Raw genomic sequence first — 15,466 nt, forward strand, 5'->3', positions numbered from 1 at the left:
AATTTATGAATTTGTCTATATGTATTTCTCTTTGTTTGGAAATAAGCATTTGTATTGTATAAGTTTTACTGTAAAGTTAGAATTGCATAATAAATTTTCATTGTTGTTAATTGCTGTGGGTAGTGAATCAATGTATTGACCATTTTAATTTTGAAGTAAATAGAAATATCAAATAAGAGAAAACTAAAAAAATTTCTTAGAAAAGGTATTTGTCATAAAAGGCTTAATTACGTTGGAATTTAGTAGTCACTTCCAACAAATTTACTCACTACTATCAAGCTTGGTCAATGTAATTACTTCTGCTAGTAAATTTGCTTGATGATTTATCTGAGCAAATAAAGTTGAAAACTTGCCACTTTTATCACTGTTTGCTCACAAGTTTACTCTCTGACTAGGAAACTTGCTATATGTAATTATGTGCAGCAAGTAACACTGCAAATAGACAATATCTATGGAAATAGCTCAGGTGAAAATTATAACAGTTGCTTCTATTCTGAAAAATTACTTCAAGAAGAGAAGAAAGACAAAAGAGAATCAGATGAATATGATAAAAAAATAAAGTAGCTACTAAAGATTTCCTTTTTCTTTGGTTGCTGTAGTTTGGGTTAAAATTTAAAATGTATATAAAATAATTATTTTTGCATAACATACTATTAGATTAATTTTGCACTATTGCTATTATGTTAATTAAATGGATTAAAATTAACAATGTGAATTATGCCACAACTGACAACATGCTTATCTTGCTATTACCAAATAAATGAATTGTAAGCGAATTTAATAGCTAAAATGGAATTTGAAAAACTTTTTACACAAAATACTGAACAATTTGGACAACAGTTGAAATATACCAGATTTAAAGCAAACAGCAGTGGCTGGATAAATTACGAAGAGACATGGAATAGTTGTCAATAAAACCTATCTAGAGAGGCCAGAAATATGAGAAGAGGATTAGGCAAAAGGTTTGAAAAGTTTACAAGAAATTGAACAGCAATATACCTGATGATGACTTTGACACAGATGGGTTTAGTTTTTAAATGTCTGCAGGACAAAACAATGATGTTCAAAGGTCATTTGTGTAACAGAGGCAGAAAAAAAGCAAATAACATGTAGCTATTCTTTTGGGAGTGAACATGACAGATAATGAAAAACTGCTATAGTTATTAATTGGAAAACCTTTAAAGCCTTAATGTTTCCACAATGTCTATACAATATGCAGAAAATAAAACAGCATAAGTGATATCAGAGCTGTTTATAACTGACTGAAAAGTTAAGACACTATATGATTGCTGAAAACAGAAAAATTTGCAAGGTACATTTAATAATTCTGACCCTGAAAGCTACAATAGTTTAATATTTACCACCAAATACAACTTCTTGATTGCAACCTTTAGATAATGGAACTACTTAAAATTTTACTATACAGAAAGCTGTTGTACAAAAGATATTGCATATTATAGGAAGGTGGAATGAAGAGTTTGGAATGAACTTGCAAATGATTAACAAAGCTTGGAATGAAGTTTTACAAAGCACATTGCAATTTGTTTTACAAAAGATTTCAGTCAATAATTTGTTAATGCTTTGATAAATTGGAATTTTCATCATAATCTGTTGACTATATTGAAGAAGGTTGAGCTGATTTCACTGCAGCAATGAATGATGAAAAGGTGGCATTCAAAGATATCGTCAACATTGACAATGACCTAGCTATCTGAAGATTATTACTGGAGTAAAGATCCAATGCAAGAAACAAGCAATGAAGATGAGAAAGAAATAAATCCTGTCAAGTATAGATATTTTTGGGGAAGTATGGGAAAGTCAGAAAAGCTTTTAAGTTTTTATGGGGCTTTCAAGAAACTACATCATTCACAAGAACTTGATGCTTTCAGAACAGTTTACTGCATCAAAAACATTGTTAAGCAAGAAGCAATGAATCATCAACTACAAATCTATGTAATACACTCCTTTTACTAATAGTGTTAGTGTTTTGATATTCTGTACAGGTGTGTATCTAAAGATAATAAAATGTAATGTATTCAAGTCTAACTACAGTCGACTCTGCTTAAGTCGACACCCCAAGGGAAAGTGGAAATATGTAGTGTTATCCAATGTGTTGACTTAAGCAAAGTTGGAAAAAAAAAACCACAAAACTACAATTAATAAAATACAGTAGTGCTTTATACAGTAACATAGACTTACAAAACATTGTGTTCTCCATTTACAATTATTCTGTAGATGATAAACTGAAAAATTCGTTTAGTGTTGTTTGTTTTGAGCACTTAACTATCTCGACTTTCTTTTTCAACGAACATGAATGCCTTGAAAACATCATCTTCGCAATTATCTCTTGTTGGCAAGTAACGTCTAAGGATTCTTAACGCCTCTGGCATGAGAAAATACAAAATTGGATTCTGGTATGACGTTGATGTAGATTGTATATTTTCTTTTTGTTTACCTGTTATTATTTTATACATAAAAATACCTAAAATGTTAAGGCATTTTTATTAATATGTATATATATTAATAATACAGTCAAACCTGTTTTTATGCGCTCTTTTTATGTGCGATTTTTATTTGTGCGGTATAGTTGGCGACTAGTCTCGTGCAATTCGTCATGTCTTACGTTGACTTATTATAGCATAAATACACTTATTATAGTAATATTATTGCATGAATATGCGAAAAATGAAATAATTTACTTTTTAAGTCAACAAAACACCACCTGGACAAAAATATGTAAAACAGACGATAGACCAGACGATGCAGTCAAGTGCTGACATCTGTTGTCAATAAATTCTATTTCGTACGGTTTTGAGTTATTTTCTATGTGAGACTTTTTTTATGCGGTCCCTGTTGACCGCATAAAAAAAAATATTTTTTAATTGTGTTGCGAAAACTATTTTTTACAGCCATTCGTGAAGTTTCGTGCTATTTTTTTTAATGCGTCTTTTTTAATGCGGTCCCTATCCCCCGCATAAAAACAGGTTTGACTGTAATATTAATGTATTATTATATTATTAAATATATTAATTATATATTAATAAATAAATCGACTCCCCCTCCTGAAAAAAATGAGTTTGCACCACACATGCAGAATGAATTCATTTTCTCAGGAGGGGGTGTCGACTTATCGGAGTGTGGGACAGCAAAAGTATGTCGACTTATCCAGTGGTGTCGAGTTAAACAATGTTGAGTAAACTGGAGTTTTTTAACGTTAATGCCTATGTAAGTCGGCCGGGACCACAGAAAACTGACTACTTAACCAAGGGTGTTGAGTTATCCGGGTGTTGATTTATCACAATTCGACTGTATATTGTTTGTATGGATATTTATGATTTTATTAAAATAATTGTATTTTTCATAATTCAAAATTTTCTACTCTCTATTCCTTCCACTTTGAGTTATCTACTGCCTACTGTATTTCATCAGTAATAAATTTAAAACTTTGAAAGTCTACTTGAAATTTATAATATTGAATCAAATTTAATATTTTTTTTATAAGTTAAAGATAACAAAATAGTAAAAAAATAAATAATTAATTTTATTAAAATAGCAAGTATCTGTAATTTTTTAAATTCATATTTACTGTAATAAAAATGTAGTCGGTAGTGGATTTTAAATCATTTCAATTTATTTTTGTTAGCCATTACTTGTTTTTGTTAATGTCAAAAGTGGAGGCTGTCAAGGACTGGAATTAATTTCTTCATTTCGAAAATTATTAAATCCTTATCAAGTTTATGACTTAGAAAATGGTGGTCCTCTTCCTGGGTAATTAAAAGAACTTTTTAAATTATTAGCTATATGAATAGTTTTTATTATTGAATAATTCTTTTTATGGAGAGTTTTCTGATTTTATTTACTGTTTAATAATCCATAATGAAAATTTCTAAATTTTCTTATTAATTTTTAGTAATTAGTTAAGGTTTTAAATAATACCTGAAAATATTTTTCAATATTTATAATCGAAAATTAAATTTTTTTTAGGTTATATGTGTTTCGGCATATTAGAGATTACAAAATTTTAGTTTGTGGAGGTGATGGAACAGTAGGTTGGGTTCTTCAGTGTTTAGATAATGTCGGTCAAGATTCTGAATGCCAGTCTCCTGCTTGTGCCATTGTACCTTTAGGAACTGGTAATGATTTAGCTCGTGTACTTCGTTGGGGACCAGGTTACACTGGAGGAGAAGATCCATTAACTTTGCTCAAAGATGTTATTGATGCAGAAGAGATAAGATTAGATAGGTAAATATATAATTTTAAGTAATTAATTTATTAAAAGATACAATTATTTATTTTTAAATTATAAATTATATGTTCTAAAACTTTTATGACAAATTATTTATATCTGTAATTAAATTATTTTGTCTCGTTGGTTACACTCAGACAATGCTCTTAGACGAGTCTCTAGTCTATCATAGAAATCAGGCAGTGATTTTGCTCTTATTGTCCATGACAAGTTTCAAAATATTTCTCACATAAACTTGTATCAGAGTACTATCACTCCCAAATTGCTCCTTCATATATGCCATCGACTTGGGATAATTCTATACCATTGCCAGGAAACTGTCTACAACCTTCCATGCCTTGAATTTCTCCTTACAGGATGTCACCTCGAGCAGATACTGGAATTTATCCTCCAATGAGATCTCTTCATTCTCATGAATCCTTTTAATCTGACTCCAGAACTTCAGCCACCCTCGAAGGCTACCATCAAACTTCACCAATTCTAACTTTGGCAAGTGATACTATGACTTTGGACACTTCCGTGACACTTCCACAGAACCTCTGACACTTCCAATGTCTATGTCCTTGGTTAACATCTTCACTCTGGTCTCCATCAGCATATATCTGCTTTGGTAGTCAGTAACAGAATCGGCTTCTGATGAAAAATCATCCTCAGTTGCATAATCATTCTGGGCAATCTCTCTCTCTATCAGTGGATCTAACTCTACCAGTCTTTCGTGATTGTAAACAAGCCAATTCCACAAAAAATTTAAGGCAGTTTTATCAATTGCAGCTTTCTCAAGCTCAGCCCTAAGTTCATCAAACATTTTTGTGAAGCTTATTAGAACCCCTCTTCACCGTACTGTCATAGACACCGTATCTAAATTTCCATAACTTATATCACTAGGTATCTTGTCAGCTGCGCAAGATGTTGTAACTCCACATTACAGGGTTCTTGAATGAAACTAATCACAGTGTAAACAAAACATAAGGTTTATTTACCTTGAGAATATACAGTCAGATAATAGCACAATACAAGTTTGCAGAGACCTTCTGCCATAAAAAACCCAGGCACACAAAGAAAAAACACAAGTGCACTCCCCTTTTTTCCTACCAAGGGTGCCCTAATGAAAGGAATTGGCCTGGAGTGGGACTCAAACCCACAATTCCCACTTGTCATGTGGATGCATTGTCAATTATGCTAGCTGGACATTCATCTGATCTTCACCTTCAGAACTGTTGATTTAGATATAATCATACTGGTTACTTGTGGCACCAACTGGGGCAACTTCTCTGCTCATAGCCTGTAACTCTTTTCATGACACTCAGCCAGCTATTGCTTTACCCAACATGGTGTATGTATACAGATGTAAACATCTATTAACCTGATTTTTAGATTAATGCCAAACAATTGCCAAGATTGGATGAAGGTCCAGATAGCATAACTGTTAACACATTCATATGACAAGTGAGAGTTGGAAGTTCATACCCTTCTCCAGGTGATTCTTTTTTCAGAACCTTCTAAATTAATTATTATGTATTAATTTAATTATAATTATTAAATTTATCAAGAGATGGCACCTAATTCCTACCTCTAGGCCAAATTACTTGATATTTAATCATTAAATAATAGCATTATTATAGCCTGATATAATCTGGCAATTGTTTGGCATTAATCTAAAAATTGGGTTAATGGATGTTTATGTTTGTATATAAACAAAGATTTTATCATTTCATTTTATCTTGTGATTCATATTAAAAGAGTTGAGACACCATAGACTAGGGACTTGCTATTGGGTACATGCTAATTTTAAAATGGAATTATCTGAAACCACCAATAAAGTTTAGAGAAGTTGTAAGCCTAGATTGAATAAGTTATCTAACTTCTAAGTTAGAACATTATTTTGAACTTCTTATTCCAACTATAATCTTGTTAATACAGCTAAATAAGTAATCAATGTCTCTAATAGAAGATGAAGTAGTTGAAATGTGTTTCAAATGGAATATTGTTTTCTGACTTCTCTCAAGAAATGGTTATTTCCTTGGTCTTGTATGAAATATTAATTTTTGTTATAGGAAAACTATATATTTTGTAAAATAAATTACTGTCTGTTTGTTTTTTGTACATAAACACTATAAATTTTGAAAGAGCCTTTATAACTGAATGATGGTGTAATAACTCTAATATACCAAGATATACAATGTGTGTTGATGGGTAATAAAAATAAGGACTTAACAAATTGACCAACCTGTATGACCATAAGAATGACAAAACACTTGAATCTCACAACTATAAAAAAAAAATATCATGGAAGTTCTGTATACGTATGGTGTGGGTACAGGAAAGTACAATTAACAACAAAGACACAAAATGTGTAACATGATAAATTTGGAATTCACATAGATTACAATTATATACACAGTTGAAACAATCAAGTGGTTTTGTCTTCACTCTCCCAACTTTACAAATACGAATGATCCAACTCACATTAAGAGCGACCTGTTGACTACGGACATGTTCAAGGCATAGTTGATAAATAAGATTTTTTCCTTTCTTTAAAAAAATAATACTCCCAGGGCCAATCTCCTAGACTCCTTTACACATGTCATGCACTATTTCAGTTGAACTCGCTCAACCCTGTTGGATGAACATGGATTAACTCGCTATTCCTTAAGTCCCTTCATTAGTTACCATCTTGACGACAACCCATCACTGTATCTTACCTCCTACGAAAAATAGTTCCAAAATCCAGGTAGCCAGAGAAAATGAAAAAAGATCCTCTTCAGGTGCTAACACCACAATTTATATTACCTGCCATTCGGAAATACATCCTTACCCACATGATATTCTTCTTGGCCAATCAACAGTTGCCAATACAAAACCCAAGAAAAAGGTGTCACCAGGGCACAAAAGAGAGGGAAACCGCAAAATTTCCATACATAAAGTAAAACCTGACACAGAATAAAAATAAAAGGAGGAAAAAAAACGTACATGATGATAATACTATACAAAATACAACAATAGTAACATAGCACTACAATGGCAATGAAGAATTGTAACTCTTAGTTATCTTTTTTTTTCTATAAATCACTTAATGATAAAATTAATTATTAATGATTTTTTTCTGAGCAATAAGAGTCACAGTTAAAAGTGTAAAAAGATCCTATTAAGTGTAAAATTATATTGTTTGGATTAATTTGTTGTATTATATTACATATCATTTGATTTAGCCATTATTTAATCAGAGAAGCAGTGAATGGCATTAAATTTACTAGAATATATTAATTTTGTGAATTGTGCAAATAGTTTAATGTAATGTGTAAGTTAATGTATTTAATATATTTTAAAAGTTTTATATTGAATTTTGCTTCAATACGAATTTATGTTTCAGGTGGACAGTTGTTTTTCGTTCTGATGAAAAGACAGAAGACAAGCAAGCCTGTGTTAGTAACAGTTCTGGTTCAACATCTGAAGATACTGCCATCTTTGTGATGAATAACTATTTTGGAATTGGTATTGATGCTGATTTATGTCTAGATTTCCATAATGCTAGAGAAGAAAATCCAAATAAATTTAATAGCCGGTAAATGTAAATGTTTTTTTTACAAAAAAGAATTGAAATAAATTGAAAATGAACTGAATATGTAGTATGTGTATATAATTATTTTTATTAAAAGAAAATTATCTTAATAATATTTCTTTACTTATAATCTATTTTCAGACTTCATAATAAAAGTGTTTATGTTAAAATGGGTTTAAGAAAGATGGTAAGTAAGAAAACATGGAAAGATCTACAGAGAGAAATTAGACTTGAGGTTGATGGAAAAGTTATTGATTTGCCTCCTGTAGAAGGAATCATTATTCTTAATATTTTAAGGTTTGTTATTTTATAGATATTTACCTTAAAAGTTTTCATTATATGATGATTTAACAATTAAAGGAAAAGTTTGTATCTGTTTATTTTAATGCAAGTAAACTAAATGAAAAAACTGTCATAGAATTATTTTTGTTATTTTAGACAATTTGCAACTGCCAAGTGAAACAGCTGTAGGATATATTTATTGATATGGAAAGGACTAAATTATTTTTGTTTACATAAAACCATGTGATTGTTTATTTCAAATGACTAAATTTTTTTGAAAAAAAAAAAAAACAATAATACTAACATTTTGGGAGTTTAGCAGTTCTATTACTTAATTTAAAATTTAATTATAAAGTAGAATATATTTAATAATAATAAAGTCAGAAATAAACATTTTAAACTTAAAATTTTTTAAAAGAATTCAAATTACATCAGTGAAATAGTTTAGTACATCTGTGTTTATCAAATAGTAGTAATCAATACTGTAGTAATTCTTTTAAGAAATAAAACAGGAAAAATGTTCCAGAATAATAAAACTGAAAAATTGAATATCATTTTCTATAAATAATAATAGTTTTGAATATGTAATACAATTGAAGATATCAAGAACTTATACATATTCTGGCAAAAATCTTTAAATATATATTTAATCGTATTCAAGCACATATTTAGCTACACTTTAATACAGTGGTTCCCAACCGGTGTTCCGCGGAACACTGGTGTTCCGTAAGCATCTCCCAAGTGTTCCGCAGATTTAGTCGCAAATCGGAAAGTGTACAATCGTATTCAAGCCGCCGAATATCAAAAAATTAAAATCATAAAATTTTCATAAACTTAAATATATATGTACGACTCGTACTTCATGGAGTGTACTACTGTTTCGAATAAGATAAAGGCAACGATAAAAACTGAATGAAATATGTAAAAAACATCAGGCACAAGTTTCCCATTAAAGTTATTTAGATATATTTTTTCCTGTCTTAGAATTGGCATTAATAATATGAGTAGAGATTTTGAATTATAACTGCTCAATTCTAATAAAATAACTGATGACAAGCTTATGTATTTCATATTAACTTAAGTGTTCCGCATCCTAGAAAAGGTTGGGAACCACTGCTTTAATAGATTAATTTTACTAAACTTTAACTTGTTATAATTATTTGCATAATGAGTTAGTGTTAATGTAAAAAAATAAATTTTATATTTTAAGAAAAAATAAAAAAGAATTTTCTACTCATACTTATTTATACCATAGTTGAAATTTAGCTCCAAATCTTTGTATTAAAGTAATAAGCTGCTGGAGAATTGCTTAGAAGGTTCTACAAAAAATATTTGGAGAAAAAGAATTTTGATATACAAATATTTAATAAAACACATGATCTTTTTTAATAATTGTTCTGAATAACTTTTGAATTTATATTCTACAAATAATTTTTGTTATGTTGTACCACATTTTTGAAATGACCATAAAAATCAAATATCGTGTCATTTTGTTGTCTCCTTTTATCTCATATTTACTACATTAAAATAAGCATAGTGCTTTTTTAAAAATAGGGTCATAATGTTGTTTTTAAATTATATTTTAAAAGTTTAAACACTTCACCCTCAACAAACCTTTATCTTTGGTAATGCTTAATTTTTGGGAACAAATATTTTTGGTCTCACCTGAGGTCTGCTTCAGGTTAATTCATAATTCAGGATTTTCGTTGAAGGTGAATTGTTTATTAACACTGGTAATCAGGTTAGAAGATATTGTTTTAAAAGTTTAACATACATGTTTGTCTCATTTGTCTTTGATGAGATTTAAATTTATAAAATCATAGCTATTAATTGGAAATCTTATTTGTAATTATTTATAGAAGACAAAATGAAGAACATACAGTAGTTTAAATAGTAAAATTGTAAACTATTTTATATATAAGAAAATTCTTGTATTTGGAATTTTCCTTAATCATAACATACAGGATTTTCCAAGTCTTTTTGAAGTCCAGTAACTACAAGAGAAGTGTCTATTTATAAATGTTGCCATTTTCAATAATTATTACCTTGAGTCATGATCTAATTCTCAGAAATCAAGCTATCACAAGCAAGATCTGGGAAAACTCAAATTATATAGTAACAAGATGTGTCATATGACCACCCATTTATATTCTTTGTAGTAAGCACAATGCGAGTATGGATAACGTGTCTTAACACTGTTTCCAAGTTATTATTTATTGTGACATTGTCACAATGCCAGGTTGCAACTTCTAATCATCTTTTAATTTTAAAAAAATATCACATGACTTTTGGTCCAGATGGGAAGTTTGTATTTAGTTAATCAGGGTCTTGACCCCTAAGCTTTCAATATCTGGTCTGAATTTTAGTGGTGTCTTGTTCGTGTACATAATACTTTTCCTGATAATGATCAAGTCATGCCAGTTATCTAACTAACTCCATTCTTGAGAAAATTTTGAATTGAAATCATATGACTTTGTTCAGACTGGAAGTCCATATATAGTTACTACTGATCTTGCCAGAAAAGTATTACAGAATGATTTTACACCTTTATGGGCTGAAGATCACCTCTTTAAGCAATGTTTAAATTGTAGAACCATCTTTCTCCAGGAGTCATTATACATAATGATGATAGAGCTCTGTGTAACAAATCTGCTCTTGAACTACCAGAGGTATGGGTTACACTTTACAAAATGCTAAATAAATAAAAATATGCAATTATTTTATTTTTTTAAGAATAAATACATTAAAAAATACATTTACAAATTAAAATAACATATTCATATTTTAAGAATGTTACATTTTTTGTTATTATTATTTTTATTTTAAAATTATTGCATGTTTACTCATTTCATTTTAAGATTGATATTTTAAAAAATACATTAATAAGTTTAAACTTAAAACGTGTTGCATCGGTTCAATTTTATGTAAAAACTACATACTATGATTTGAATGGCATGTTTGGAATCTGTTAACATACTTTTTAAAAATTGTAATTCAAATGAAATATACTCAATCTGAAGATGACATTTTGAAATGTCGAAAGTACTTGTTTGTAATTAAAAACATTGCAAGTAAACAACTTTAATGTTGAAAGATAGTTTGATTTATTCTTAATAGTTAATTGCGCCTCCATCTTCTAAGCTTTCTACATCTACTCTTGATTTTCATCTATATATCTCCACTCTCAAGATTAATGAAAAACAGATAGATAGACAACAGTGGGAATATATAGGTCTGCAATTTGAAAATTTCAGCCCATTTATAATGTTTTGTATCATTTATATTGCAGTATTGTATTGCAATATGGTATCTTTTCCATCCAAAAATGTACTATACAACAGTTAAAAATAGCTTGTTTGATATATCAGTTTTCTGATGATATATTTTTTACAGAATATAAATCACCACATTGCTTAAAAAACCAATTAAGCACATTTAGTTTAAATGCTTTTAAAGTTTGCTTCATCTGTAATCAAATGATAAAGCTATATTAACTATCAGATTAAAATTTGGCTAATTAATTATATAGATATTAAGTAATTTGCACCAAAGGTAGGCAGTTATGCTATCATCCTGCATTAAATTTAATACAAGATTTTGATTAACTAATAAGTAATGATATCAAGGTTTACAGGTAGGCAGTTAGGCTACAATCTTATACTGATATTAATGATTATGTAAATTTTAAAATTAAATTTAATAATTTGGACTATTCTGGAAGAAAATGTCAACATTCAACACAGCAGGATTCAAATCTGAAGCTTCTGTTTACCAATACAGACACACTATCTGGACCTCCATCCAAACTCACTCACTGGTTATATATCTTAAATTAATAGATCTGGTAACAGATGAGATGTCCTTGTAACATAACTGATAATTCATCTGTGCAATAAGCAGGAGTTTCAGTTTCATTTCAGAAGAAAATAAATGAACAAGCTTTATCTGATATGCAGTATATGTACCACAGGTTATAAAATATTCATTTAGTTATTATTAATTTTAATAAATATTACAATTCTCATAGTTTAAGAACAGGTTGGTGTATTTTTTGTTGACTTCTGCAATGCAACTCTCCTATTGTACCAGTCTTAGTCTGGTATATTATTATAATCTTATTTCGTTCACTAGTATGTATCTATTAACAGGACTTATTAAACTGACTTTAAGGATACTGCAACTCAGTTTCACAGATTATAAACTTATTGTTTTATTTAATTTACCTGGACACATACATTTTAATATTGGTATATTATTATTTTGCACTATTTGAGATTTTATAAGAACATAACTTTTGTATTGTACATGGGTCACCTGTATTTTGTATTTTCTTTCCATTTTATTTATATGTCGGCTCTCTTTTCTTGATTTCTATCACTTTAATTATTACTGTGTCAAGCAATATAGTAATTTGACATTTAATAAGTATACTTGTAGATAGAACAAAACAGAAAATAAAACTAGGTCTTTTTTGAAGTTATTTATTTATAAATTTCAAATTAAAGCTGCGAAATTTCTAATTGATTATTGTTTTTGCATAACTGATCATACTGTACAAGATATATAATTTGATTTTTTGCTATTTTATAAATAGATAAATTATTAATATTGACTGACAATTGAAAATTTGTTAATGCTTATTGAATTATAATTATTGAATTTGGCATTATCCAGTATTGTAAAAAACATTTCTTAAATTATTGGTTTCAAAAATCCTCTTTATAGTGCATTATGTGAATAAAAATTTTGAGTCATTTATATACTGTATTTTACGGACTATAAGACGCACCTGAATTTTGGAGGCAATTTTTCAAAGAAAAAAGTGCGTCTTATAGTCCGTAAAATATGGTAAGTGAAATGCATGAATCTTTTATATAAATCAAAAATAATACATGGTTTTTCATTATTATTTTGTTTTTTTTTTCCTAAGTTTTTATTATTGATCTTTTCAATATGTCTTTATTAATATTAAGATACATTTTAAAAGATCATTAAAAGATAGTTTATGAAAAATAAGGAATAAATATCTTAATAATAAAAATAAATCTTATAAAATACATTTTAATATACATTTTAGATGCATTATATGTGTAGTAGTAGACTATTCTTCATTTTTTATAGTTGGGGATCAGGTGCAAATCCTTGGGGTCCAGAAAAAGAAGATTTATTTTCTAAACCAACTCATTATGATGGCATGTTGGAAATTGTCGGGGTTACTGGAGTTGTACATATGGGACAGATTCAAAGTGGTTTAAGAAGTGCCATTCGTATTGCACAGGGAGGTAGTGTAAGTAAAACATTTGTATTTCATTATGTTTTCATTACAATTTTTATTCTTAATTTGATTAAAAATTTACACCTACATAGTTGTATAGGTTATGATGACAGGATTGATATTTGTAAATTAATTTCAAGAAAATATATATTTGTAGTATTTAATAATTGATCATCAAAAATCATAGCTTATATTTTTGGATTAATTTATTCATATCTCCTACTAAACATTTATTATTAAAAAGCTAGAATTAAGAAAAATAATAACTTAAGATTATTAAATCCAGAGAACACTTATTTTCAAGTTATCAAAAATATATTTAAAATGAAATGTTTTTAACCTAATTTAGATTATAATTAGCATCAAACACATAAATAAATGGAATTAAATTTGATTATTATTAGAAGAAATACAAGGTAGAATCAAAAGTAAGCAAGTTTTAGCAATCATTTTATTGTGAGAGTAGATATGGTATATTACAATATATTTTCTTGAATGATGATAATATAGAAAATGTCATTAGTTTGAAGAAACTATTCTTGGACATTTGTAAGATGGTTTTTAGTGCAACAACACACAATTTTTTGCAATGACAAAAAGAGCATCTGAAAGAATGCTATGACATTCTTTCAGGTGCTCCTTTAACCTTAGGAAGATATAAAACATACACTGGAGTCAGATCAAGTGTGTAAGATGGCTGTGGAAGCAGAAGAATTTCATTTTTTAGCCAGGTACTGTTGGATATTGAAGACTCAGTGCACAGGCACATTACCATGAGACATCTATGATTTTTGCATTTCACAATTCAAGACACTTTTCCAAATAGATTCGTGCAATGTCGAAGAATAATGATGTTAACATCCTAGTAAAAGTACTAAAAGTACAATTACAGGAATGAACTCATGATGTATAATTCTGTTATAAAAGCTTACTGATGAAAAAAGATCTACGCATCTCCTTTTCTCCTGATTGGTCCATTGGCCCATTTTTGATGCAAAGGGCAGCGACTTTCATATTGATGTTTATCTCTTTGATCGGGATCACATAAAAAAACACCACGTTTCATTCCCGGTGATCACTCTGTTTAAATATCTGGATTCTTGTCAACCAACTTGGTCAAAATTCTGAAGCCTCTTTGGGATCACAGACATATATGATTATCTATGACAATCTCAAGATACACATATACAGAACAAAGTGAAATACCTACAGATTGCATATTGTTTGCTGATAGTCTGATCTGATTTCCCCAGAATCCTGGCAATTACTTCATTACACACTATTACTAGTCTGACTGACTGTAGACCTTCCATATTTTCCTTATCTTCTTTGAATCTTTTCTATCACTCATACAGTGTAAGTGATCTTTAGTACATTTGAGTCTTCAACATACTGTTTCTGTCAAAGATTGTTCTTAATATTTTCAGAGTTTTTCTACAAGACATTTCAAGCCTAAGAAAAATTTAATGTCAATTCATTGTTCCATTTCAAATTTTGGAAGCAGCTACTTGATCTACTATTTTTACTAGGGTAGTATTTTCATATATTGTACTTAATGCAGCTTCTTGAAACATGTTATTATAAGTGAAATTTTCAACTATAGCACATGGAATTGATATTGATAACTTTTATTGTAAATTCCATTTATTTTTTACTGTATAAATAATAATTATCAAACAAATTTTGGTTAAAGTTTACCTAGGGAACCCCAATGGCCGCGCTTCCGGTCGCCATTTTGTTTGCTGTACTACGCACGCGTACTACGTTCAGAAAATTATGCAAATTAGTTAGTATGTATAATTTTTTGAAAAAATAATAATTACATTAATAAAAAATAAATGTTTTAAGATTGTTTTATATTTCATAGCTAGCTGAACTTGCAAAATAAACTGTTACTCACGTGTTTGACGCTCTGTCATACATTTCCTTTCCGTTTTTTCTCGCTTTTCCTTGATTTGCGATCCCTATCGCTGATGTTTCTCTTTTTACTTGATATTTTTACACGTTTTTTAGTTTCGCCACACGAATGTGCCTTACTTTTTTTTCCTTCTTACACTCGTCGCTTTGTGGAGCAGCTGGAACGGACTCCGGTTCTTTCCATTTC

At 29.1% G+C, this 15,466-nt stretch overlaps 1 protein-coding gene across 1 annotated transcript in view; it reads left to right on the plus strand.

Moving 5' to 3' along the window:
- The window catches only part of LOC136985462 (diacylglycerol kinase theta), a 208,707-nt gene that overhangs the window by 175,295 nt on the left and 17,946 nt on the right, over window positions 1–15,466 (plus strand). The window contains exons 16-20 of the mRNA XM_067282751.1: window positions 3,644–3,768; window positions 3,985–4,242; window positions 7,617–7,808; window positions 7,947–8,102; window positions 13,209–13,374. Coding sequence (XP_067138852.1) covers window positions 3,644–3,768; window positions 3,985–4,242; window positions 7,617–7,808; window positions 7,947–8,102; window positions 13,209–13,374 — 897 coding nt within the window. The remainder of the gene's footprint in view (window positions 1–3,643; window positions 3,769–3,984; window positions 4,243–7,616; window positions 7,809–7,946; window positions 8,103–13,208; window positions 13,375–15,466) is intronic.

Source organism: Centruroides vittatus, unplaced genomic scaffold (assembly GCF_030686945.1).
Source record: "Centruroides vittatus isolate TY-2023 unplaced genomic scaffold, ASM3068694v2 contig_970, whole genome shotgun sequence".
Taxonomy (NCBI): Eukaryota; Metazoa; Arthropoda; class Arachnida; order Scorpiones; family Buthidae; genus Centruroides; species Centruroides vittatus.